This window comes from Helianthus annuus, chromosome 4 (genome assembly GCF_002127325.2).
Source record: "Helianthus annuus cultivar XRQ/B chromosome 4, HanXRQr2.0-SUNRISE, whole genome shotgun sequence".
NCBI classification, from domain to species: Eukaryota; Viridiplantae; Streptophyta; class Magnoliopsida; order Asterales; family Asteraceae; genus Helianthus; species Helianthus annuus.
Genome location: NC_035436.2, coordinates 3,260,496 through 3,277,418, shown reverse-complemented (window position 1 = coordinate 3,277,418; position 16,923 = coordinate 3,260,496). Strand labels below are relative to the sequence as shown.

The following is a 16,923-nucleotide window of genomic DNA, read 5'->3' as shown; positions in this document are numbered from 1 at the left end:
TTAATACATTATGTAGTCCTAAATTTTACCCCGAAAAAAAGTTAAGATATCGACATAGACAACAATCCACAATAATTTGGCCAAAAATGAAAAGCAACACAAACTATGATATATCAATTGACTTTGATATCCTAAGTCAAAATGTTTATGGTTTCATTAATACCCTTAATGGTTTCATTGATATCTTAACTGTTTTGACTTATAAGTTATAGCAAACATCAATTAAACAAAATGTATCACTAAATAATGTGGACTTTCTAGATTCTATTGAAACTAAATGTATATGGTTTCATTAACAAGGAACTTATAATGGTGCATATATTATAATCCTAATTAAACTCGGTTAGAGCGACGACACGTGCTCCATTGCCGACATGTAGGTCCTGTGCAAAGTGTCCACCCTTTCTCAACCACTGCACATAACTCGCTTAGAGCGACAACTTGTCGCCATGACATTTCCTTGAGCCGATTTAGCATCTCATAACCGCCTATATGTTCAAAGTCCCTTTGAAGGTCTGGAATCATAGTGGCCGGCTACCTGAGAGTCGTCATCCATATGCTCAATCCAAGCATTCGTAGAGGCTTTAGTATCATTGGCGGGAGGTTCCTTAGGAACTGAATTTTCAAGAATGTATAACATTTTCTTGTGTCTAAGAACAATCCTCAAATGACGATACTAGTCAACAAAGTTTGTGTCGTCTAGTTTCTCCTTTAGAAGAAGATTATAGATGTGTGACATCTGCAAAATTAACAAAACTTCTTTTAGTACTTTCAATATTTAATCTTTAACAAATTAACTATGTTTTGTATTAAATGTATAATGTTACTCCTAATTACACTTTCCCTTGTGTAGGCAATGATTACCATGGAGGCTTTGATGGTGTGCGGGTAGGACCTCCGCACAAGGCCCACGATTTCGAGAGGCATGCGATTTAAAAAAAATCCGATACGTATAGTTATTTTTTTAAACAGTAAACACATACCACTTTCAATATAGGCTCATTTACAAATCATTTTTTATGGTTTAGAATTTAGCCCACTTGAAATTAGGTTTATTGAGCACAACGCTAAATTGATTTTTTTTTACATAATAACAAAACATAACGGAAGGGCACATTTTTCCAATCTCGAACAGGGTACGTGAATTTTTAGAGACGCCTCTGATGATTACCAAATGCGTCCTCTATACTATAAGAGTTGGATCATTAAGAGATTCTAGACATGGATTTGTCATCTAGCATGTTTAATCCTTGCATGTCTTAGATTTGTTTGATTTCTTACACAAGCAAACCACTTTGTATTATCGTTGTGTTAGATTTTTTTTAGGTTCCAAACACGGATAAAGGAGTACCGTTTATAATAATAAAAAAAAAGGAAAATGGTCCAAAATTTCATTTCGCCTTAGGCCTCCAAAAAAGGAAAAAGGGCTTCCAAAATTTCATTTTGACTCGGCCCTAGGGGTGGACTTAGGTTAAGGGTTGGGTGGACGAGCGAGCGAGCGTACCCCTTGGAAAAAATATTTGGTGTATTTTATAGGTTTCTCCAGTGCCGTCTCCGAGAAATCTCGAAACATTTTGGGCCTGGTGCGAGTAAAAATAAATCGGGCCCATATAATATAAACCCAATAACCATACATAAAAAACCATAATATGGCAAGAATTGTTATAACAATCATCCAAACAAAGGTATCATACCAAAATAATCTAAATCTACCTACTTAAACATAACTTCAAAGTCAATACCTAACGACCCTAACCCACATAAATTACAACCCGAAAGAAAGGCGAAAATCACTTACAAAATTGAGTATATATGAACAATTTAAAAGAATAAACTTCAAATCAGAATCACATATGGCCAACCATGAATTTCATACTTATGATTTAGTAATTTACAAATCAACATTACACATAACTAAAATTAAATTACAAAACCATTTATTTTAACAACTGAACTTAATACATAAAATTGTCTAAACTAACACTTAATGGAACTACACAATCACATAAACAAACTATACGTCTACCAAACACAGGACATACCTTGATTCCTTGAAAAAAATTGATTCAAAGCCCTTGAACAGTGGAACGTATATGAAGACAGAAGACAAAAAGAATTGATTCAATGCCCTGATCGTCGATTTGGTCACTAGACGAGTGAGAGCGTCGATTTGAAGATTGGAGCACTGGTATCGTAGATCATGGCTTGTATGTGACGTTGTGTATTATGGCTATTATCTGATGTGTTTTGATATCCTGTTCGTCACTTTTGTTTACAATTCAAGGGCCCAACAAGTTACAACCCTATAACAATAACTAGGTTAAATTTTTCAAAGGTCCACAACAAATACATAACATATAGATTTTTTTTTAAACTTTGGGCTCTTAGGATATTTGGGCCTGGGTCCATCGCCCCCCCTGCCCCTACCCATCACCGGCCCTGGGTTTCTCGATCACACCCTTTGAAAGTTTGGTTAACCCCCTTGTTCGCACCCCCATAAAAATTTCATGGGTCCACCACTGCTTCGGCCCAGCCGCATGTTGTACCTTTTCATGCTTCAACACACTAGAAGGACTTCCACTTGGATCAAGCCGTGGCTCAAGACAATAGCCGCGTCTCGCGGCTTCAGTTCAAGTGTTGAATTCCAACATGTAATTAGTAGTCAAACAAGATTCGTACTACCATAATCGGCGAATAAACCATCAAAAAAACAACTTGCATTGTCGTCACCTTCATCGAAAACACAAGCCATATGAACTTGTATAATACAACAAATGACATACTTTGATTGTGTATAGGATGTTTATTCAAAATGCAATTGTCATTATTTGCGAGTGGATTGCAATTAAATTGTTATTTTAAAGTGTTTATTTAAAAACAATAAGCAACTTTATTAATCAATCGCCATAATTTATGTGCATTAAACTGGCATGCACTTAAATTCAGTGCACTATATATATTCACTTAAAAAACATATAATATAATTTGTGACTAATAGTATAATTTCAAAAACTTAGAAGAATTTGAGACTGGCATGCAATTAACCATCCATTTAATTAACACTTAAAATTATCATATTCACTTTAATGTCTAGGAACAAAAGATTTTAAAATATAAAAAATGACAAAATATTAAATGCAAATAACCTTATCATACAAAACATACGAAAGGCATGAAAAGGTAAAAAAATGCGGTGGCATTTTCGTAGTTATTTTCAAGTGTTTTGGCTCTTCAAATAACTGCTAACAGTCTCCTATCAATTTTGTTTTACGATTTTTTTTTTGTTTTGGTCGTTGTTTGCTTACTATTTAGTACAGTTTTACAACCCCCACGTCCGCAACGCGGGGTTCAACATCGGTACAGGTATCCCCTATCTATTTTTATGGTTCTTCTCAACATGACGGTATAAAAATCGTTAAACACGGAGTTGAATTCACAATAAAATATTTTTTTTGGGTATTGTAATATTGTATGCTATATTGAGTGTAGATACCATATCGGTATGGTAACTAACTAAACCAATACCAACCGAATAACACCGGTACTGGTACAAGTATATTCGAGTGTAGGTAACATACCGGTACACCACAACTATGCCAAGTGTTGGTATCATGCTGGTACTGTAATGAGCCAAACCCTACTAATTGAAAGCCCGTCGTAAAGCGCGGGAATCCCACTAGTTCTTAATAAATTTTGAAACTATAATTATAATAAAACATAACTGTGTAGGGAAGGTGAAAACGTCATAGAAAAAGGCCCAAACCTAAATCGATCGAACTAATGACCACCAAATTGACAAAGGCCAAGCCACTGTACCAGATCTAATCTTAAGGCACAATACGAGTTGTAAAAATAAACAGTTTAACACCTAACTAAATCTTCAGTTGTTGAAGTCTGTGCCACAATTTAAGAATCAAATCGGAAGTCTGTGAGGCTAGATTGGTAATTTTATGTCTGAAAAGCCAAAAGCTTTTTGAAAAACCAGGTTTTGTAACTTTCAAAAAACAAATTTGTACTCCCTTTCAGAAGGGTATACCTATTTGCACACCCATTTGTCTATTGACACAACAAAAAGGTGTTTTTTGTCCTATATGCACACCCTGCAGTGTCGAGCTGTGGCCAAAGCGCGGCGTTTTGGTCTGGTCAACCAGACAAAGACTGACGGGTGTCTGACAGGTCTGTTGACCGGGCCAAAACGCCGAGCTTTGACCGCGTTTTGGTCCTGTCAACCAGACAAAAGACTGACACCCAGTCTGGTTGACATGACCAAAACGCGGCCAAAGCTCGGCGTTTTGGTCCGGTCAAGAAACTCGTCAGACACCCGTTAGTCTTTGTCTGGTTGACCGGGCCAAAACGTCGCGCTTTGACCACAGCTTGACACTGCAGGGTATGCACATAGGACAAAAAACACCTTTTTGGGTTGGTTATCTATACACTTGGTGTGTAGATAGTTTCAGCCTTTCAAAAAGCCAAAACAAAAAAGACCACACTTTTTTTTAACCTATTAGCTTTTTAAAAAGTAAATAAGTCATTTCCAAACTCAATAACAAACACCCTCTTAGTAGCGGGATACATACAAAGTTCAAAACGTCACTTGTCGAATTTGGCTTTCATGTTTGACTCGCGTAAAAGTATTATGATTAGTGAATACATGGGGGTTAACCACCCTAGTAGTAAAGCTAACTATGATTGAAATAAGCAAGATTTTCTTGTTCCAACTAACACAAATCTTAATAAATAACTTGTTTAACATAGTGTTGTTCTACATTCAATAAATCCACATTTATTATTTTGATATACTAAATCAAGTGAATTGACTCTATTATTTGAAACCTATACTTCTACATACATATTAACGATTTCACGAGTCAACAGACATTAACATGCAATAAAGATGAAGGCGATTCAACAACACTAATTTCAAGTCGGGAAATAGGAGCAAGATATATAGTTCTACTCGACGAGTACACAAACAGAACAGTCGTGACTACGCTATAAACAAGGTTGAAATTACAATGAAAAAAACGATAATACCCCTATTATGCATATCACATAGTGTGATTGTTGCTGCTGCTCAGTTCCAAGATCGACCACCGCTGTAACCCCGACCACGATCACGAAAGCCACCATGTCCTATTCAACACAAGCAAAAGATAAAAGTGAGTTTCCGTAGTTAGAGAAGTATAAAAGTCCCAAACCCAACTGCAGCATATACGGTTGTGTATGTTCTGCATAACTTTTTTCTGTTTAGAGATGGCATATTTGACCCAATGGGACGATGTGGTACATTTTATACCCGTAACGGGCAAAGAAAATAGCTAAAAGGGAAACGATCAAAAAGGTTGAAAGCCGCCCAAAGAAATCTATAGAAGGTAAGTGATATAAAAATTTTAAACATACTTGTCTCTGTGTTCCAAATTGGTGTAATGTAGCTATACAAATCCTGAGGTGACTTTATAACGCGTGAAATCATTTCTCGGTAAATTTTCGTAAAATATAGGATTATTTTGCATGAGATTCAGAAAAATTTGTCGCTTTGGGATGTGTGGAACCTATGTTGGTCACTTTTGTAATTTCACTTTACTCAAAAGATAATATTACCATTTAAATAATATATATATATACACACACACACACATATATATAGAGAGAGGCCGGTTAGGGTGAACGCGCTTTGCGGGAAGGGGTTCGGTGAGGCGAGTCCCCGAGCGGGAACACCGCCGCCGACCCCTCGGGGAGCGTAAGCGGGGAGTGGGGAGCGGTGGGTGTTCACCGCATGAAGGGAGAGAGGGAGAGGGTGGCCCACCATTGATTCAACCAATCAAGTATTTTCCTTTTTTTCTTTTATTTCTTTTTTATTTTTTCAACTTAACTAAAAAAATAAAAAAACAAGTCCCCCCAAGAGAGGAGTGCCGCCATCAAATTGAGGGCTTGGGGGGAGTTGACGTGGCGCGTGCTGATTGGGTGTGTGTAAGAGAGGTCACTCCCCCCTTAGAGGGGACGGGGCGGGCCCGTTATACATTGTATAACGCGTGCTCCCTTATGTCCTTCCCACCGCCACCATATCACATAACGAGTGATGGAATGTTTGAAAGTTTAACGCGTGGAAAAATTAACGCCGTGATGGTTTGGGTTTGTGAGTGGAATTGTTGGTTGGGGGGAATTGTTGGGTGTGGTGATGAGTGATGACCACCCCCACTAAAAATGGTTATGAGTGATGGAAAAATGGTCAATGACATGGCGAAACTTGATTGGTGCTTGTGAGTGATAAATTCTATCACTAGTGAACCACCCCTAGTCCCCTTAGAGGAGTGCCCCTTACACCCTTAACGTACAAGACCACCTTAACGTGCGATGCGTAAGCGAGCATCTCAACCGCACATCTGTTTTGATCTAGACCTTCAATTGAACGCGGTGGCAAAATAGTAATTACTTAGCATAATTATGCACATTATTGCATAATTACGCATGTTAAATACATAATTACGCACGTTATTTGCATAATTACGCATGGGTTGGGTTAACCTTAATTACGCACGTTACATTGGTGGTCGCGTACGGTCACCCGTTAAGAGCCTTTTGCATTTTAAACTTTTCACTATATATATATGTACTCATACTCAACACATATTTCATTGACATTTTCTAAGATCGAACAAAGTGCGTATCAAGTTGGTCCAACACGAACCGAACCGTTTCAGCCATACCAAAAAGCTACTTGTTTTGACCGGTTTTTGACTTGTTACCAACCCCACCCGACCTACCCATTTTTGGCACTTCTAATCATAACCGAATACAAAATGAAAAAAGTATATATCTCATCATCATCATCATACTCAGTAAATCTCACCAATAGTAAAACAAAGGTAGGGTCTGAGGAGGGTAAGATGTAGACAGCCGTACATCTACCTCGTAGGAATAGAGAGGCTGCTTCCAGTGAGACCCCCGGCTCGATAGTAGTTTTGCATCAAGCCTTGGACATAAGGCACATAACACTCAGCAATCGGGACAAAGCCCGATTAGTGCATGTACCCTTTTGTCTTTCAGCTATCAACGCCACCACATGATGCATGATTAACCGTCCTCAGCTTTTAACGTTATTTTCACGAAATTAGTAAAATAACGTTAAAATTAGTGCACTTTCACTTTTGCCCCCCGATGGCCCACACATATATACATTATATGTGCATACCGCAAGCGGGGCGTGGAAAAAAAAAAAGTATATATAATAGGGTCAACCAACCTGATGGAGGAGGAGGAGCACCACGACCCATTGCCGCTAGATCGGGGTTGACTTTTTGACCGGCCTCCTGAAGAATTGCTATAAGTTCTTTAGCAAACCTGGCATTTGCTGCTGTAAAAAAGGTGTACGCTGTGCCTTTAGCCCCAGCCCTTCCTGTTCGACCAATCCTATGAACGTAATCTTCCAATGAACCCGGAAAGTCGTAATTTATCACGTATTTAACATCCTTCACATCTGCAATTAATTTGTAAAGATATCAACCATATGATTTTTTATTTTACCAGAAAAAAAAAAAGTTCCCCCTGAAATTGTCAAAGGGCATACATATTTACATGTGATGGTTTTAACGATGAAAGATTAAAGTGGGCCCACAAAACTCTAAAAAAAAAGTCAAAAAGTGATTTATAACTTCTTCAGTTCTTCTAAACTCTTTTGCCTTTTTGTAGTTTGTCTTGCTTGTTAAAAGAAAACTGCTGTGATAATTAATTACTACGAAAGTTATGAAACAATAATTTAGGGTAAATTACACTTTACGTCCTTTATGTTTATACCAAATTTTAGTGGATGTCCTTTATTTACCTTTTAAAATGTCAAAAATCATCCTTTACGTTTTAAAAACCTTGCATGGTTTGCCCTTTGACACTAATCCAGTTAAAATTTTCAGTTATGTTTGGGCAATTTAGTCATTTTATACAATTTCTTAAAAATAAGAGTAAATTGCTAAAATCGTCCCTGAGGTTTGGGCATGTTTGCCATTTTCATCCAAAACAACTTTTTTGTACAATATAGTCCTTCACTTTTAGGATTTTTTGCCATTTTCATCCAAACATCTAATTTGCTTTATTTTTTGTATCAAACTTTTGGATGAAAATGACAAAAAATCCCAAATCTCAGGGATGATTTTGGCAAAAAAAGTCAGACGTTTGGATGAAAATGGCAAAATAATCCCAAAAATGAAGGACTATATGGTACAAAAAAGTTGTTTGGATGAAATTGGCAAACATGCCCAAACCTCAGGGACGATTTTGGCAATTTACTCTAAAAATTATATTAAAATATAAAACAAAAAGAACAAAAAAATAAGAGATATAAACACCCCTTCTCTCTCTCTCTCTCTCTCTAAATACCATAAAAAGACTAAACTACCCTTATGTAACCAAACATAACTGAAAATCTTAACTGGGTTTTTCGTGTCAAGGAACAGACCGTGCAAAGTTTTTAAAACGTAACGGATGATTCTGACATTTTTAAAGGTGAAAGACCCATCCACTGAAATTTGGTATAAACATAAAGGACGAAAAGTGTAGTTTACTCCAATAATTTATTATATAACAACTAAATAAGTGAATATAAGCTATCCAGTTAATATCGGTGAGATATCGGTGGTATATCGGTCATATCGGTCCCTTAGTAAAATATCGGTGTCAAATATCGGTCAAAATATCGGTACCGATATTATCGGCGATATTGACCAATATTTGACAGATATAACCGATATTTGACCGATATAACCGATATATCACCGATTTTTGACCGATATAACCAATATATCACTGAATTATTGGTGTTAAATTGCTGTATATATAAATTCTGCATTATATTAAAATTACCGATATCCCACCAGTATCTCACCGAGATAACCTATATTTCAAATATCGGTCCTTTACCGATATCCGATATTTTACCACATTAACTGCATAGAATATAAGTCACATGACCTTGAAGCTCTTCAAGTGTCACTAGTAAAATGTTAAAAAGGGCGAATATCATAAAATAGCAATACACTTTTGACGGTGTTCCATTTCGGTAATTTACAACTTTTTCCAATCGCTTTTTAGCGATAGCAAATTTTTCAAACAGCTTACTTGAATAATATAAGTTTTTATGTCCCTGTTTGGTAACGAAATAGCTTTATTTGCTGCTACCCAATTATTATATCAAAATTTTCAAACAGCTTACTTGAATAATGTAACTATATTGTTATCTATGATATTTTCTTTTAATAAATAAAGACTTACAACAACGTTTAGCTGCTACGCACTACACATATGACATACCTAACCCGCGGGCTGCAACATCTGTGGCGGTCATTATTGGGCTTTTACCGGATTTAAACTCGGATAGAACCCAATCTCTCTCTGCTTGACTTTTATCTCCGTGAATAGACAAAGCAGGCCAACCGTCCATCCTGAGCTGGCGAGTGATTTGGTCACACCCCTTTTTGGTGTCCATAAATATCAGTATACGACTACCGTCCATGATGTCATCCAACAGCTTCACCAATCTGAAAACCACCCAATATACTACTTACAAACACCTAATAACAGTGATCTACACAAACGGTTAACCATTATTTGATTCACCTATGCGGTTAACCATTTAACCATTTTTTATGTAAGAATAAAGAAATGCATTTTTAAAAGGAAGTTCAATATATATAAATGCAAAAACCATTAACCACTGATCTTATTATTTTATTCTAAAGCAAAATAAAAAAAAAAAAATCATATGCACAAACCAATAGATAACAAAGAAATCAAATTGGTATTTCAATTTAACTAGTTTTTTTAAGTCGCGCGTTGCGCGTGAAACCGAGCAAATGATAATATAAAACAAACGTGATTTGAAAATAAAGCATATTGTTTAGAAAGCCAGACCATTAGAACGGTTTAGTTTATCATCGCACCGTTTTATAATATCAAATAAATACTTTATTTTGAGTACAAGTTCGTTTTTAACAAAACTTATAGCAGAATGTCAGGGAAAAAATTAAGCACAACTACGTACTTGGGTTTTAGAAAAAAATTATAAACGTAAATCATTAAAGAAGTATCAAAATAATCGATAAATTAATATATGTTTTAAAAAAGAAAAAAAGAATTATTAAAAATGGTAAAGGAAATATATGGTTTAAAAAAATGAAAAATAAAAATATTTTATTAAAAGTAAATATAATAATAAAGTATTATAATATATTAAATAAAAAATAATAAAAAGCTATATATTATTATAAAAATAAAGTTACTATTCATCGCCCTTCGTTAACTATATATATATAATACGCGTCACCAAAAATCATTAAGCATTTATCAATCTAAAAACAAAACTGCCGGTTTAATTATTAAAACAAAAATTATAAAAACTATTGGCTAGGTTAACCGACAAACCGTTAACTAATCTGAATACCCAATTAATCAACTATATTTGTGAGTTGACAAAGTGTAGTGAAGAATTTTGGTTGGTACCAATAAAAATGGTTTAACTTACTTGTTATACTTCTGATTTTCGGTCATAATATCCACATGTTGGTGAATTGAATGGTTAGCTTTCAATTCCGAAGAACCAATCACCACCTGTATATATTTCAAACAACAATGTGTCAACACGAAGAAGTTTTCTATGTTTTTGGTGTATCGCGTTTTCGATGAAATACAACCCGAGTTAAACCATTTCCCGAAAAACGTGTTGAAATTGCTACCTTTAATTTTAACATTTCAAAATTGAATATCTTACTTTGTAAGGGTTATAAAGCAACTGCCTTGCAAGTTGCTCAACTTCCTTTGGCCATGTAGCACTCCAGTACAAAGTTTGACGATCTGGCCGAATCTGAACATACATCACGAAATGATATGCATTAAACTTCAAGAGAGTGATATTAACATGAACATAACAGAAAGCCCGACATCTAATCCCAAATGAGTATTTGAGTCCTTGGTTTTAAATTGCGTGATGCGCTCCGATGCGTTTAGTCCAAAAATCTGATGCGTGATGCGCGATGCGAGCGCATCACGTATGTGATGCGTTCTTTATAAAAAAAATAGTGAAAAATTATTTATACATAAAAACTTATAAAAACATACTTAAAGTAAAACAACAGATGCAATTAGAAGATAAGAGTTGTGTTTTTTGGTTCAAATCAAGCATACTAAGATGTTAATTATGGAAAAAACCGACCACAGTTCATAAAATCTGGAAAAAAAGCATAAGAAACAATGTTGCGTGCATCAGAGCGCATTATGCGATGAGCGCATTATGCGAAATGCGCGCAATATTCTCGCATCACGTAAACGCATCGCATCAGGTGTTGCGATGCGCTCTTACTAGCGCAACGGGCGCATCACGCATTATGCGCGCATTTTAAAACCAAGTTTGAGTCATTTTCGGACCATGACATTTTTACGAATTAAGTAACATTTGAGTAAAAACAAGTTTCCACTAAATTATTTAAGAACAACCATTAATAACTAAGCTTTTAAACTTTCAAATACAATATGAAGATACGGATTTTAGATTTAGAAGGACTTAATCATGGAAACTGTATCTCAATTAATGTTTGACATTGATGATTATACTTCTAAATCTATGCAGTTAATGCGGTAAAAAGTCGGATATCAGTCAAGGACCGATATTTGAGATATAGGTTATCGCGGTGGGATATCGGTAATTTTAATATCACGCAGAATTTATATATATAGCAATTTAACACTAACAATTCAGTATACTCTCCGTCCATTACCAAATTAACCTTATGCAACTTGTAAAACACTAACAATAGTAGCAAGTAGGAACTCATTAAGACTTAAAACACTAACAGTTAACAATTACGACTTAAAACACTAATAGCAGCAATAAGAAGAAAGACAACCGATAGAACTAAGAAGAAAGATATTGATATCGGGAAAATCGGTGATATATCGGTCAATATCGCCGATAATATCGGTACCATAGTTATCGATAGCGAATAGCGGTCAATAGCGATAGACAACCTATATGCTACGTAGCGATAGCGATGAAATAGCGCCCGCTATTTCGTGTTTAGCGATAAGGTAGTAGATAAATAAAAATATAAAAAATAGTTATCCATATTATATATATGTATTTTATAATGTTAATTTTGTATTTTTATGTACAAATTAAAAAGTTAAAGGACCAAATGTAAACTTCTGAAGATAGAGGGGGTTAAATGTTTATATAGACAAACTATCTTTACACTTTTTAAGTAAAAAGTTACAAGTTATAGGGACTGAATTTAAACTAATGAAAGATAAAGGGGTTAAATGTTTAAAAACCTAAACTTATAAAAACCCTAAAAGCCTAAAAACGCTGATACGCAGCCGCTGGTCTTCTTCTTCCCCCTTCTTCCTGGTTTCCTGGTTTCCAGCTGAAAGCAACACTGTCGCCGGATTTTGTAGACACAGATACGCAGCTGCTGGTCTTCTTCTCCCCCCTTCTACCTGGTTTCCGGCTGAAAGCAACACCGTCGCCGGATTTTGTCGCCGGATTTCACGTCGGACGTCGCTATATCGTCGACATAAGGTCGACCTGTACCTTGTAGCGACATATGGCCGCCACGCCACGCTATTCGCTATAGCGGCCGCCATAAGCGCTATCGATAACTATGATCGGTACCGATATTTTACATGGGGACCGATAACCGATATATCACCGATATTAACTGCATAGTCCCTACCATCTTAGTTTCAAATTTATTTGCCTTGACATCTAATCCCCATTGAGTATTTGAGTCATTTTTGGATTATGACATTTTACGAATTAAATATAATTTAAGTAAAAGCAGGTTCACGCTAAATTATTTAACAACGACCATTAATTACTAAGCTCTTAAACTTTCAAATACAATATGAAGATGCATATTTTGGATTTAAAAAGGACTTAATCATGGAAACTGTATCTCGGTTAAATGTTTGGCATTGATGATTATACTTCTAAATAAACAAAAGTTACATATTTTCACGTAAATCACAAACCTGGGAAACAATTTTCTTCATTTGCGGTTCAAAACCCATGTCTAGCATCCGGTCCGCTTCATCGAGCACGAGATACGTGACCCTCCGCAAGTTTGTGTGATGAGACTCCAGCATATCAATTAACCTTCCAGGTGTCGCAATAACAATTTCAACACCTAATAGAAAAAAAAAATAATGATAAAACGAGTAAGCATTTGTGGTAAAACACGTTCTTATGTAACAATGAGGATTATGCTAGAAATTGCTATGTAAGCATAAGCATTAGGATATATACCCGATCCATGAACATCACGAGATACAGTAGTAAAGTCATCTTGTGCTTATCACCACCTACCTTTCTGTAAATCACGAACTTGAGGCCCTTTTGGGACCCCACCGTATATGCAAGTGTTCTTAATCTTTGACGATGCGCCAAATTTAGTTGCTTCTTGTTGTATTTGAACCGCCAGTTCACGAGTCGGAGCTAAAACCAACACAATTGGTCCATCTCCAGGGGCTACAAAAAAAAAAAAAAAACAATATTGTAATCTTGTCTAAAATTTAAAAATAAACGAATGAGTTAACAGCAAATTTCGTCCCTGTGGTTTGTCCAGTTATGTCAGGCCAGACCAAATTACCATTTCCGTCCCTGACATTCTTGATAAATGCCAGTTCCGCCCAAAAACTAACATCTGTTAAAACCTGCTTTTTAATGAAGGGGAAAAAAGTCATTTTCTATTTTTATTTCCCTTTTTCTCTTAAAAGGGGTGTTATTTTAATAGGGTTTAAGAAAAAGGAAAATAAAAGAAAAACTGGAAAATGACGTTTTTACCCTTCATTAAACAGCAGGTTTTGACAGACGTTAGTTTTTTGGACGGAACTGACATGTTTCAAGAATGTTAGGGACGGAAATGGTACAAATTTAAAAATTTGGCCTGAACTGGCATAATTGGACAAACCACAGGGACGAAAATGGCAGTTAACTCTAATAAAATAAAATGAATGGTTAAAAAACAAAGAATTTAGGACAAAAGAATCAAAAATACATACATAAGATTGGTTGAGCATTAACGTGCACGATCGCAGGCAGTAAATAAGCGAGTGTCTTTCCGGATCCCGTTTCGGCAATTCCAATGAGATCTCGGCCTTTTAAAGCCATCGGCCATCCTTGAGCTTGTATAGCAGTAGGCTCTGTGAAGCCCGCTTTCTCAACTTCTTGCATCACATAATCTATAATACACAAAAATTCATTAAAAAAATATCATTAACGTGTTACCTATGCAGTTAATGCGGTAAAATATCGGATATCGGTTAAGGACCGATATTTGAAATATAGGTTATCTCGGTGAGATATCGGTGGGATATCGGTAATTTTAATATAATGCAGAATTTATATATACAGCAATTTAACACCAATAATTCAGTGATATATCAGTGATATATCGGTTATATCAGTCAAATATCGGTAATATACCGGTTATATCGGTCAAATATCGGTGATATATCGGTCAATATCGCCGATAATATCGGTACCGATATTCTGACCAATATTTGACACCGATATTTTACTAAGGGACCGATATGACCGATATAACCGATATATCACCGATATTAACTGCATAGCGTGTTACTAGTGCATAACAAGAACTTGCATGCTTTTTACCTGGAAATCTCGCATCACTGAACGTCTTAATAGGTTTAGGCACGTCGCGACCTTCAACGGTAATTTCTCTTTTTGCCCTATATTCTTCCACCTCGCTCTCCGACATTTTTGCGATATTCGGAGATTCCACATAGAAGTTCTTCTCAAAAGGAATCAGCCCATCTAAATCCACCTTTTTTTGAGGCTCGGTACTTTCATAGTCCCTCTTGCTAGATGAAGAGTTATACCCGCCTAATCCTGAATCACTGAACAAACCGAACATGATGTCATAATCAGGGACTCCGGGTAGGTGATGCTACGGGTGTAAACAAGCCAAGCTGATCGTGTGCTACTCGAGTTCAACTGGCTACAAACTCAAATCGAGCCAAGCTTAAACAAGCTCAAGCTTAAAAATAAGCTGTTTAATAAACGAGCCAGAGCCTACGCTTCATTTACTGAGCTCGAGCTGGCTTGCAAGCCTAAACGAAACTATGACTTATATAATTTTTATTTAACATATATTAAATATATTTTATATAATAAAATTTATTATATATACAATTATAATAAAAATAACTAAACAATATATAAGATGTTACATATACAATTATAACTAAAGTATGTATAAAAAATAAGAGTTAATTGCTCGGATGGTCCCTGTGGTTTCACGTTTTTTCACGTTTAGTCCCCACCTTTTGGAAATAGCAGGTATGCTCCATATGGTTTGTCTTTTTGTTACTTTTGTTACTCGGGGGACTATCCGAGTAACAAAAAGACAAACCATAGGGAGCATACCTGCTATTTCCAAACTAACTGACATCTACTCAGGGGACTATCCGAGTAACAAAATAACAAACCATAAGGAGCATACCTGCTATTTTCAAAAAGGTGGGGACTAAACGTGAAACTACAGGGACCATCCGGGTAATTAACTCAAAAAATAACTATAGATGTGAGTGTATATATTAATTAATAAATAACGAGTCTGTCAAATATGAAAAAGTAGAGCAAAAAACGTTGAACCTCACATGCGCGCTACGACGTGTTAACTTGCAAAATTTAGAACGAAACGTAAAACTTGCGAAAGATAAAAAAGTATGGGTGACCAAAGTTGTAAATAATTAAGTATTGTGTTAAATTATAAAAGATGGAAAAGTTTGGGTTAAAAGTAAAAAATTAAAAGGGGTTAAATACATAATATGAAAATGCTTGGTTAAAAGTGAAAAATCAAAGTTTTTTTTTGAAAAACTCCCTAAGCCCATGGTACAACCAACATATGCACAAAGTTGTTGCTTATTTATATATGGAATAATAAACGGTCCTGGGTACCGAAAAAATACCAGTACCGAAAAGTACCGATCGAATTTCGATACCAATTATGTACCCATTTTTACCTTTGAATACTGTGCTGTACCAGTACCGGTAACCATTTTAGGCGAATTTCGGGATAGGTACGGTACTGAGCTAATCCCTAGTTGTATATAGTTGATTTTCCGATGATTTAACATCTAATTATCCTTTATATTAACAATCAAACGATTTAAACATTAAGATTAACAAACCAATCTCAATTCTCAAACAACATTCAAGTGAATCAATTTTCTTTTTGGTAAACCGAACTTAAAAACAATTGAGTGAATTGGTTCTCTGAATATGTATATACTAATTGATTCAATGAGGTTTGGGTTAAATTTCCCTAATATGAACCCTAGATACGGAGTTGAAACCCTAACAACAGAAATTAACTTATGCAATTTAAGAAATGTATGCATTGAAAGAGATAGAAAGTTAGGGTTTACCTTTTCCGGTCGCGGTAGGAAGCGGGATCGCCGGAACGGCTGTCGTAACGACTCATTTTGTGTGTTGTAAACCGCCTCTGTTCGGCTGCTGGATTGTTGTTGATGTTGTTCACTTGTTCGTGTGTGTGTATATATATATGGTGGTGCGAGGTGCGAACACAATCGATATGTTTAGTTTAGGGCAGTGTAAAAATCGCGACTAGTCGGCGGTTAATCGCTAGTCGGTCAATGACTAATTTTTCGTTAATCAGTTCATTAATCGCTAGTCGGGCCTAGTCAGCCAGCCAAAAATTGGCGATTCCTGCCAGATTCCGGCAAAAAACCTGTATATTCCGGCCAAAACCTCTAAATTCCGACCAGTTTCCAACCAAACCATGAGAGTTCCAACAATTAATCTTGTATACTTAAAAAAATTAGTTGGGTAAGAGTTAAAACCTAGCCACTTAAATTTTACCTATAAAAATGTGTATATGTATACATAAAAATGAAAAT

The 16,923-nt window shown here is 35.8% G+C and overlaps 1 protein-coding gene across 1 annotated transcript; it reads right to left on the bottom strand.

Moving 5' to 3' along the window:
* Nucleotides 1–4,859: 4,859 nt before the first annotated feature.
* On the bottom strand, nucleotides 4,860–16,586 carry LOC110935525 (DEAD-box ATP-dependent RNA helicase 20). Its single transcript, XM_022177904.2, has 10 exons — nucleotides 16,432–16,586; nucleotides 14,654–14,898; nucleotides 14,041–14,220; nucleotides 13,346–13,507; nucleotides 13,012–13,166; nucleotides 10,757–10,849; nucleotides 10,511–10,596; nucleotides 9,301–9,527; nucleotides 7,244–7,477; nucleotides 4,860–5,133 (listed from the first exon to the last, which is right to left on the bottom strand). The coding sequence occupies exons 1-10, from the start codon at nucleotides 16,485–16,487 to the stop codon at nucleotides 5,075–5,077; spliced, it is 1,497 nt and encodes a 498-aa protein (XP_022033596.1). The 5' UTR covers nucleotides 16,488–16,586; the 3' UTR covers nucleotides 4,860–5,074.
* Nucleotides 16,587–16,923: the final 337 nt, after the last annotated feature.

Coding starts and splice junctions, on each gene's coding strand:
- LOC110935525 (XM_022177904.2), bottom strand. CDS start 16,487: ATGAGTCGTTACGACAGCCGTTCCGGCGATCCCGCTTCCTACCGCGAC. Junction 13,167..13,345: donor AGTTCGTGATTTACAGAAAG/GTAGGTGGTGAT, acceptor TTTTTCTATTAG/GTGTTGAAATTGTTATTGCG. Junction 10,850..13,011: donor TGAAGAAAATTGTTTCCCAG/GTTTGTGATTTA, acceptor ATGTATGTTCAG/ATTCGGCCAGATCGTCAAAC.